The 10,479-nt window shown below is 51.9% G+C and overlaps 4 protein-coding genes across 4 annotated transcripts; 2 read left to right on the top strand and 2 right to left on the bottom strand.

The window, feature by feature from the left end:
• Positions 1 to 1,580: 1,580 nt before the first annotated feature.
• On the top strand, positions 1,581 to 3,003 carry N7489_006386 (glutathione S-transferase family protein; the record flags this gene model as incomplete). The annotated part of the gene is made up of 3 exons (XM_056712136.1): positions 1,581 to 1,731; positions 1,803 to 1,941; positions 2,001 to 3,003. The coding sequence occupies 3 exons, from the start codon at positions 1,581 to 1,583 to the stop codon at positions 3,001 to 3,003; spliced, it is 1,293 nt and encodes a 430-aa protein (XP_056565851.1).
• A 1,063-nt stretch (positions 3,004 to 4,066) lies between these two features.
• aspf4 (allergen Asp F4) lies at positions 4,067 to 5,125 on the bottom strand (the record flags this gene model as incomplete). Its single annotated transcript, XM_056712135.1, has 1 exon — positions 4,067 to 5,125. One exon carries the CDS (start codon positions 5,123 to 5,125, stop codon positions 4,067 to 4,069), a length of 1,059 nt encoding a protein of 352 aa, XP_056565850.1.
• A 1,878-nt stretch (positions 5,126 to 7,003) lies between these two features.
• On the bottom strand, positions 7,004 to 7,983 carry N7489_006384 (isocitrate lyase/PEP mutase family protein; the record flags this gene model as incomplete). The annotated part of the gene is made up of 2 exons (XM_056712134.1): positions 7,004 to 7,786; positions 7,849 to 7,983. 2 exons carry the CDS (start codon positions 7,981 to 7,983, stop codon positions 7,004 to 7,006), a joined length of 918 nt encoding a protein of 305 aa, XP_056565849.1.
• A 730-nt stretch (positions 7,984 to 8,713) lies between these two features.
• On the top strand, positions 8,714 to 10,255 carry hosA (histone deacetylase HOS2; the record flags this gene model as incomplete). Its single annotated transcript, XM_056712133.1, has 1 exon — positions 8,714 to 10,255. The coding sequence occupies one exon, from the start codon at positions 8,714 to 8,716 to the stop codon at positions 10,253 to 10,255; it is 1,542 nt and encodes a 513-aa protein (XP_056565848.1).
• Between the last annotated feature and the right edge of the window lie 224 nt (positions 10,256 to 10,479).

Genomic DNA, 10,479 nt, shown 5'->3' with positions numbered 1-10,479 from the left:
TATAGGAAAAAAGTGGAGGTTAGCCCATCGTTGATGTTTCTAGGTACAGTAGCTCGGCCAACACGTGTTTCATACTTGCATTGTTTCTTTAAGCCAATTATCGATCGCATAGCCGAGCAGTGCTTCTAATTAAACCTGATTATCCTTCTCGATGTTACTATGGCTACTATGAGCTAGGAACACATGCGGGCGTGCCGAGATTCTTGTTAGTCGTTGGCCCATCACTTGACCGATACAGTTGCATGTTGTCGTCATTGAAGAAACCCCGACAATCTGCGTCCAATAGATCTTGCAGAGAGTGTTCCAAGGTTTCTCCCCCCGCTTCTACCTAGGTACCCCTCAGCCCGATACACTTTCTCTATCCGTGGTTCCCCATGACTCTTCCATAGATTTGTATCAAATTGACTTTTTTATTTTATTTGTTTCAATTTAATTGCAGCCTTGGAAGTAAGCTAGACCATCCTAGTGAGCTCAAGTGACCAAAGTAAGCTTTCGCTCTCGGATCTTGCCCTGACAATCTCCAAACCTAGGTACTTCTAAGTGATGAAGTCAATGAATCATGGAGTTTTGACCTCAACCTCCGATGTCTCAGGGCCTAGGCGATGTCTGTGCTTCTGAACACCTTCCAAGGTTGGAAGCTTTCAAGGCACCAGTTGGTAGGTTTGTGCCTGTCAGCCTTGGCTTGTAGAGCCACGTGCGCCAAATGAGGTCATTCCCTGGGCATAGCACTCTAATCGGGGATATGGAGTACCTAGGTAGGTAATTGGAACCTCGTGATCTATAGGGCCAAGGATCATTTCTTGGGCAGGCACCTTGCGGGAAATAGCGGTATACAACAGATGCGTCGAGCGTTATTACTGGTTCTCAGCTCTCTGGGCTGTGCTACGAGAGGCGGTGAATATGGCTATTGAGGCTCTTGATGTTCTAGATGTCCTGCTCGTATGACTGACGCCCGTTGAGCCTTGACGTCAATATCTTTTGCCCGAGCTGAGTGAGACTGATGCCCGGACCTCGGGTGTACCGGGGCGAGTATGCTTGGGGGCCAAATGGAAGATATATCCGATTCGTTCTTACGAGTGATTCGTTTTCCTTAGGCATTAGCAATCTATCCAAAACGAGATACTGTGAGCTAATTATCGATTATTTTGGTGGAATGAAATGGCGTTGCCTAGCTCGTAATCCAAGCCACATCTTGGTTTTTTTTAACTGACTTCTAAGAAACTTGGGGTTTAGCGCGACACTTTGGTATATTTCTATTTATTTCTATCTTGACTTGGGGATGCTGAAGATGATATTTTGCCTTACAACATCCATAGGCGCTACATGCAGTTATACATCGTACTATACATGTAGCTAAACGAGAACGAACTATCTGAGGAAGAGAAAGAAGTTCTTATTTTATTCTACTAGGGGCTCGTCATTTACAGACCATATACAAATTGATTCATATGGATAAACACATTGTATTTTGTAGTCAGTAGAAGCGAGTATCTTATATGAAGAAACCGAGGATAAACACACGTGATTCGCCCGCCCAGATCAATCACGGCCGTTCCTTCTCCTCCAAGCGCAAAGCCACCATGGTACTACAACTGCATGTATGGGGCCCGGCCTTTGCCCTGCCCTCAATTGATGCACAATGCCTTGCTGCAATTGCATACTGCTCCGAGGTCCTCCCTAAAGACTCGTGGGAGCTGATCGCGAGTAGCGATCCCTCCGTGTCCCCAACAGGTCAGTGACGTGACCGGAACCAAAAAAAAGCATCACCAGAGTAAAACAGCTAACGAGTCATTTACAAACAGGTGAGCTGCCTGCTCTCCAGAATGGCTCTATCTGGGTGAGCCGGTTCCGCAATATCGTCGACTATCTCCGCCAATACTCGGAGGGAGCATGGAACCTGGATCAAGACCTCGACGACGTGCAAAAAGCCGATAGCGTTGCGTACGCACCTCTTACCCCTACAATGGCGCGCGAAACACTAACCCTCAACCCTCCCCCAGCTTCTCCTCCTTCATCGAATCCCGCGGCCAATCCCTCATCGACCTCTACCTCTACGTAACCAGCCAGAACTACTACAACAACACATCCCCAGCCTACGGCTCTCTCCTCCAATGGCCAAACCAATGGATTCTCCCACCAAAGCTCCACGGCGCCGCCAAAACCCGCACCGAACACCTCGGCCTGTCCTCGCTAGACCTACAAGCAATGGAAGACCAGCGCAAACGCGAGCATTCCGCCGCCGTAGCATCCGGCCAAATCCCTAGCAACCTGATCCAGCAGCCCCGCGACACAGTCTCCAAACTCCTCGGCCGCACAGCACAAACCAACCAGTTCCGCCTGGAAGCCCTAACAGCCGACTTCTTCGAGCCGCTCGAAGCCATGCTCGCCCGAAGCAAGACCTGTCTACTCCCCGCCGACGACAACAACAACCCCTCTTCGCTGGACTGCGTCGCAGTGGGCTACCTGTCCCTGGCGCTGGTACCGGAGCTAACCTTCCCCTGGTTGCGCGACGCGATGCGCGCCAAGGCCCCGCTGCTGGCGGCGTACACGGAGCGCATGCGCAGCCGCTGTTTCGGCGACGCGCCCGTCGAGCCTAGTCATGCTTTCCAGCCTGTGCCGGCTGCCTTGCCGTGGCGCGCACCGGAGCGCATCTCCGTCGCGGCTGTCGGGAGTACACTCCTCGGTACGCTGGCGGATAACACGCCGTTCTTGCGCGAGGTGCGTCAGAATAGGCGGTTGAAGCAGGCTGTTGAGGCGGATTCGGAGTTTAGCTCGGTGGAGAAACAGGTGCTGTCTTCATATGCGGATTCCAGTAACAAGGATATGTTGCTGTCTGTTGCGACTGCTGTGGCGGGGACGGCTGCTCTCGTTGGGTATATGGTGCATGTTGGATTGCTTTCTTTCTCGACTGGGGGTGTTGAGGAAGAGGAGGAGTTTGAGCAAGATGCCGGTGTGCTGCAGATTGATCCTGGGTCCGCGGCTGACTTCCTCGGTGCGTTCTAAGTATTGAAAGAGGTCGCTGCGTCTGGTTCTGTGGATGTTATGAGGTCGGTGTTTTGTTCTACTATTTTGGGTGAAAGCGAAGACTGTACGATAGCATTGCGTTTTTGTCCTTTGTACTTGTGTGTTGACCTTCCTCGCCACATCAAAACTGCCGGTCTTTGATCTGGTCCTCTACTTGAAACGTCTCCTTTGTTAGCTTTATAGTTGAAGTCAAAACAACGTAATATTCCTTTGCTCACGGTGATAAAAAATCGAGGCCTCGAAGAAAAGCATTGGAAATACCCATCTTCGGTAGATATCACTGCACATTCCTTCGAAGCCCTAAGTCGGAACTTCACATCTCGTATGTTCAGCCACTGGAATTCTCGAGCCTACCCAATATTGCTATCGTATCACTTAGTATTGAAGCGGAAGATTTAAAATTTCAGATTGCATCAGTCAATATGCCCTTGACGAAAACATACATGGTTAGTTTAGCCTCATGCAAGACATACAAGATAGTGCTCAAGGATCATGCACGTCGGGTTTGGGTTTGGCTAGACCCGACGATGGACAAGGGTTCGTTTCAAGTTTATGGCTGACGAACAGGCGTTGGCACTAATGATCCTGTGAGATTAACCAGACAGGAAAGAGTGGACGAATGCTATATTTAGATGTCCAAGGTATCGGCGCTTAATGGCCATTAAATACAATAAAGTGAATATAGCAAGTAGTTCTAGACGAAAGGAAAAAAGGAAATGTTATCAACTCTCAAATCAGATGGTTCAGATGGTATATGTACAGAGAAAAGGACAAAAGGAGGCAAATCATGACCACAAAGATATGTATGAACCCTTGGCGGAAAAAAAAGGTATCCGTCCAAGAGCCGCTCGAAGATGGATGTGTGGCCAGGATGGTTGCTGGAGCAAGCGACCTGCGCACGCACACATCAAATCAGGGAAAGATACAAAGACACCTTCGGCATTGAACAATTTGCGCAAGAAAGACAAAATCTCAGTAGAGAAGAGAAGATTGTTCGAAATGGGATGAGCTAAAAAAAAAAAGAAAAAGATGGCGTGGCCATTTAAGAGGACCAGCCCAGGTTGACGACGAGGCGGACGGGGCCAGGGCCCTGGGAAACGGCCTTGTCGGGCTTGCCCTGGTCGGCGGCGGTGTAGGCGTTGACAACGCTGGTGGCACCATTGGTGATGGAAGAGCACTTTCCACCCTCGTGGTTACAGATCTGCATACCAGCAATGTCCATGTTGGCGAGCTCAGCGATGATGCAGGAGACATCCCAGCCGGAGAAGTAGTCGTTCTGGGAGTTGCTCATGTCGAACTCACCCCAGGTGGAGGCGTACTGGCCGACGAAGTTAGTAGGGAGACCTTCTCCCTCAGAGGCACCCCAACCACCCTGGGAGTCGTCATCGATGGCAACGAAGATGCTGTGGCCGGGCTCGACGGTGAAGCTCAGAGCACTGTTGGGGGCCCAGAAACCGTTCAGACCGCCACTGGGGCCGTACGAGTTCCACATGACGACGGTCCAGGCCTTGGAGTTATCGTTCTCAAAGCGGATAACGTGCTTGTACCCGCTGGCGGCATCCTCTTCGACACGGATCATGTTGCTACCCCAGGGGCTGCCGACGTTGCCGATGTAGTCCCAGTCGAGGGCGCCAATGCGCTTGCTGGCAGTGGAGGAACCGAATCCGCTGGTGGAGTACTGGCCGTTGGAGGGGTAGCTGGCCCAGTTGCTGGAACCAGAGGAGCTGGAGCTAGAGGGAACAGGGGTGGGGCTGACGGTCGAGATGGCCTCAGCCTCGCTGGTGGCCTCGGCGGTGGGAGTGGCAGTGGAGGTGGGAGCAACGGTAGACTCGGCGGCCTCAGCGGCCTCGGAGGAGGCCTCGGAGGTCTGCTCACCGAACCAGTTGTTGATCCAGGAGACGAGCTTGCCGTCGATGGTAGCGAAAACCTCTTCACCACGCTTCTCAACATCGAGAACCTCGGGGGCAGCAGTCACAACGGGGTTGGATTCGATGTTGACGTCTCTGGGGTGGGCGTGACGGCGCTCGTGGCCGTGAAGACGAGCGACAGCCGACCCAGCGGTCAGCGCCGTCATCAACAGCATAGAGTTGGAGAAATGCATTTTGTGGAATTGAATAACTTGAAAAGGAGTGACTTGAGCGAACGCTCTAGGAGAAGAAAATTCAATTCAAATGAATGTGTGTGGGAGTGAAGAGAGAAGAAGAGAAGAAAGTGGACTAGGGGGGACTATTAGTACAATACCGAGTTACACACCAACGGGTCAGCCTGGACCTGAACTCAAAAGTCAAAGGGCTCCAGAATATCAGGGGTACTCGACTGATGATTGGCTGGTTCCTGGCGGTTCCTGGCCGTGCGCATTTTTTGGTCTGTTTGATTGGTTGGCTGTCAAGGGCCCAGACTCTGTACTCTTGGTACTGTGTACTTGGCTATACTATGCCTCTCATCGCGGCTGTGCTGGTACTCGTTACTTTGGATAAGGGGTTGTCTCTCCTATTAGTATTGTTATTCTTATATCATTCTCTCTATTATACGATGTTCTATTATTATGACTCCTATTATTGGGATTCATATTGTTCTACTATTCTACGGGGTGTAGTTGCCTAATGTCAAACACGTGTGCGATCGGAATGCTGGATACCTCGAAGATGTGGACGAGAACTGCATCGGAGCCCAACGTTGATACCTCTTATGAACATTGATATGGCAAACCTTGGATTGTTTCTTTCCTGTACAACATACAGAGGTATAATACACGGAATACGCACAACATAAGACAACTCCTATCCCCATCATCCTGAATTCCCCACATAAACCAATCGGCGAAGTGCGCAGTAAGGATCTAAACTGTCTTACGAATCAAGGCAATCTTAAATGGGGACAAGTCATCACCGCATAGTATAACTACGTGGACAATGGTCGACGGACGCCTTATAACCATGTCCCTACCCAACCCATTCTTACAAACTACATTAGATACAGTCCCTGTTACAATTAATAACGATTGTCCTCGACCTGTCAATCGTATCCACGGATGTGCACATAAAAAGGCGAATTTCTACCGTTGATCTGCGGCCAGACCCCCTTCGCGGCCGATGGATCCTCGATATTTTTCTGTAAGGCACACAATTTTTCTCCATTCACTGGTAGCGTCTAAGCCATTCTCCACCCACATGACGAGTCTCGCTCCTGATTGTCTCCATAATGGCACGAAACTGGCCCCTCGGGGATCTAGGCCTTCTAACTCGGCAAACTGGGGTTGAAAAAATTGCCCGTGAAGCGGTTTCATGTGTTGTGTCTCGTTGAAACTTTAAGCGCGCTTGGCTTTTCGAAGGCTCCATATGGTGCATGGAGTTCATCACACAACATGGTATAATGTATTGTATCCTCGGTATGAACGGTATACGGAGCATATTTGTTGCCACAGGCGTTTCCTGAAACACTAGGGCTATTCGTGCAGGAACCCGTCCCTGGCAGATTGCTCACTCGATGCAGGTACACACGATCCTAGAATACATTCTTTCACCACTCTAGAAAATTTACACCCTCTTTGAAAGTACCAAATGTATGGAGTAGAAAATTTGTAGAAAAATTGGGCCGTAAATAAACAGAACCAAGGTCGACATGGGAGGATCCTCGGTTCGGTCGATCTGCGATTTGTCTCATTGGTTGTGGGAAATTAAATCTGGCTGTCAATCCCCCTAACCATAAAAGAAAACCACATGGCTCAATACATTTCAATGGTAAATGTAATTAGGGCCCTAATAATCCAACTCTTCAAAGGATCAACTAACAATGAATATGGCTGGATGAGGAAATGAACCATACTGGTGGAGACGATACTACGTATTTATCAGACCGATTCCAAAGTGGAAGTTGCCAGGGCTTCCATACAAAAGTCGACCTTGACAAATATACACCGTAGAGGCACACAATGTGCACGTACCGGGTATAGCAGGTGGCGGGATTCCGTTCATTTCCGTTATTTCTCTTCCAAATCCACTCCACCTTCAAACGCCACACCGCCAGCAGCCGCATCCAACTTAAGGCTATCATCCAGCCCGCATACCCTGAACAACATCTGAGGCGTTACCTCCTTATCGAGACCAGGCAAGCCCTCGCGCTTCAATTTCTCCAGCCCCTCCCGCATAGCCAGGAGAGCCGGGCCCAAAGTCGCAAATGGGAAGATGATAACACGGAACCCGATCTCCTTCGCCTCCTTCGCAGAAATCGAAGGCGTGGACCCATGCTCCACCATATTCAATAGCAAAGGCCACGGCGCAAGGTCGGCGACAACCCGGCGAGCCATTTCCCGTGACGAGATGCCCTCCAAGAACCCGACGTCCGCACCCGCATCCCTCGCCGCCCGCAGCCGCGCCAAACTCTCTTCATAGCCGTGCTGCTGCAGCGAGTCCGTCCGCGCAATGATCACGATGTCACTGCCGATGCGTTCGCGCGCTTGCACGGCCGCCCGGATGCGACTGGTGTAGGTTGCCGTATCGACGAGTTGCTTGCCGGAGAGATGTCCGCACCGCTTGGTCTGTACCTGGTCCTCGATGTGGAAGGCCGCTACGCCGGACCGGGCGTATTGTTCTGTTGTGCGGGCTACCATGATCGGCCCGCCGTAGCCGGTGTCGGCGTCGGCGATCAGCGGTGTGCGCGGTGAGAGGTTTGCTAGCATCTCCGCGTTCGCTCGCATATCATTCAGCGTGCAGATTCCGAGGTCCGCTTGACCATGCACCGAGGCTGCGGTTCCGGCGCCTGTCTGGTTGGTGGTGTCAGTTCGGGAGTTTGACGGGGACGCCTTGGTCATCTCGCACTGCGTACCATGTATAGTGCATCGAAGCCTGCTGCCAGTGCTAGTCGTGCGGACATTCCGTCATAGACTCCTGGGGCTGTAATGAATACCTGGGGATCCTGCAGAGATCGCCGCAGGCTGGTTGCCGCCGATGGAAAAGCCATTATTGTTGTCTTATGCTAAAAGAGATAGCCGTGACTTGCCGGAGCTAATCTGATATGTGTATAGCTATTGTCCAGGTGGAAACACGGGGCTGATATATGTTCGCCTCAGAAAATGAGCCGCGCAAATAGCTTTTTCTCCGGTGGTAGGACCTTTTTTTAAGACATTGTCATCCACGTGTGGGACAAGCCTTTGGCCATCATTTCCCCACCAGTGAGCTCTTTCGGGCAATTACAGTCCCTCGATGATGCGCACTCTCCACTTAACCAGAGCCACGGTGCCGATACCGCTTCCCTAAGTCCCGGGGCCATCGCCTTTACAACATATGTCAACATTCCAAGGCATCTGGAACTCAAACAACACGGCTATATTGGATACGCAGGGATACTATGAGCTTCGCAATTCAAGCGGGGTACTTGGCTGGATAGTACGGAGTAGTGTTCGATGTATTGATATAAGTGCCATATAGGGTGTAGTAGTAGTATATATCTCAACATAGAGACTCTTCCTTTTTTTCCCTTTCAACTAAATACCTCCTTTGCTCCTTCCTGTTTTGTCCGTTCTTTCCTATTTCTCCGTTATATAGAGGGAATATGCATGATGGCCCCGCCCGCAGATCTGCTTAGTCAGGAACCTCCTCCAGTCTCATCTCGAATCCCATCCATCCCATCTAAAATGAACGTCTCGGCGCTAATTCATTGATTCCCGGTCGTTTACCAAACAACTGCCTCGATGGCGCGCTCATCTATCGTTCAAGAATATGCGTCACCCTCCACCCCGACCGCCACCATCGACCACAAGTCCGCCGCCGAGCTTCAGAACTTACAAGTAGCTCGTCCACAAGGCTACCGGGTATCATGGCACGCCAATCCAGCCGTTGAGCCCCACCACTTTGGCCAGTCACATCCAATGAAGCCATGGCGCCTCACGCTCACCAAACAACTCGTCATGGCGTACGGCATGCACCACGCCATGGACCTCTATCTCGCGCGCGCAGCGACCTATGAGGAAATGGCCGACTTCCACGATACAGACTACCTCGATTTCCTGCAACAGATCATGCCCGGCGACATAGACCGACCCGAGCAAGCAGATAACGTGGTACGCTTCAACTTCGGCGACGACTGCCCCATCTTCGACGGTCTGTACAGCTACTGCTCACTCTACGCCGGCGGCACCGTCGACGCCGCGCGCAAGCTCTGCAACGACCAATCCGACATCGCAATCAACTGGTCCGGCGGCCTCCACCACGCCAAAAAGGCCGAAGCCAGCGGCTTCTGCTACGTCAACGACATCGTCCTGGGCACCCTCCAGCTCCTCCGCCACCACCCGCGCGTCATGTACATCGACATCGACGTACACCATGGCGACGGCGTCGAGCAAGCCTTCTGGTCGACCGACCGCGTGCTCACAGTCTCCTTCCACAAATATGACAAAGACAACTTCTTCCCGGGCACTGGTGCACGTGAAGACACAGGCCCCGCGCACCCACTCAACCCGGGCGCCCACCACGCCATCAACGTCCCGCTCAACGACGGCATCGACGACGAGTCCTACATCGCGCTCTTCAAAGAGGTTATCGGCGCATGCACGAGGACATACCAACCAGGCGCAATCGTCCTGCAATGCGGCGCAGACAGTCTAGGCTGCGACCGGCTCGGCTGCTTCAACCTGAACGTGCGTGCACACGGCGCCTGCGTCGCATACACCAAGACCTTCGGACTACCTCTGCTGGTCGTTGGCGGTGGTGGCTACACACCGCGCAACGTCTCCCGCGCGTGGGCGCACGAGACCTCGATTCTGCTCGACGCAGAAAACGTCATCAACCCCACCATCCCGGACTCTGTCGCCTTCCGAAACCACTTCGGTCCTGATTTCTCGCTCTTCCCGCCCCTGTCTGAGATGCGCAAGCTTGAAAATAAGAATACCCGTGCGTACCTTGAGGGCCTTGTCGAGGCTGTCCATGAGCAGCTGAGGTACATCAAGGGCGCGCCCAGTGTGCAGATGAGCTTCATCCCGCCGGATATACTGGGTCTACGTGAGGATACTGAGAAGGAGATCGAGGAGCAGACGCTTATGACTGAGGAGGAGAGGGAGGAGTATGAGGGTGGTGGGTCGGTGAGTGCTGCGGCCGCCGCGACGGCTGGTTCTGGCTCGACCTATACTGGCTCTGCTGGTGGTATCTCACGGCCTAATCGGCGGCGGGATCTGGAGCGCGGGGCTGGATACAGGGGGAGTTGTATTCATGAGCTTTGTGCGGCTTTGCAACGGTAAGTCTCAGGAGTAAAGAACGGTTTGACGTGGCGTTTTGTATGTATTCGGATAGCGGAGGGGAGTTTCGGTTGTCTTTGGTAATATTTGATGGCATAGGTTGTCATCTATCGTGATATCCCTCTCTTCTAGGAGAGCTTGTATAGTAATTGACAGAAGACAGAGAATTAATTGTTCAAAAGTCAATATAGACCAACAGGTGTAATGGAGAGCTCTATCAGAAATCC

The sequence above is a fragment of the Penicillium chrysogenum genome, assembly GCF_028827035.1.
Source record: "Penicillium chrysogenum strain IBT 35668 chromosome Unknown utg000004l_segment0_segment0, whole genome shotgun sequence".
Taxonomy (NCBI): Eukaryota; Fungi; Ascomycota; class Eurotiomycetes; order Eurotiales; family Aspergillaceae; genus Penicillium; species Penicillium chrysogenum.
Note: the sequence above shows the minus strand (reverse complement) of the source record. Positions and strands in the feature narration are given on the sequence as shown.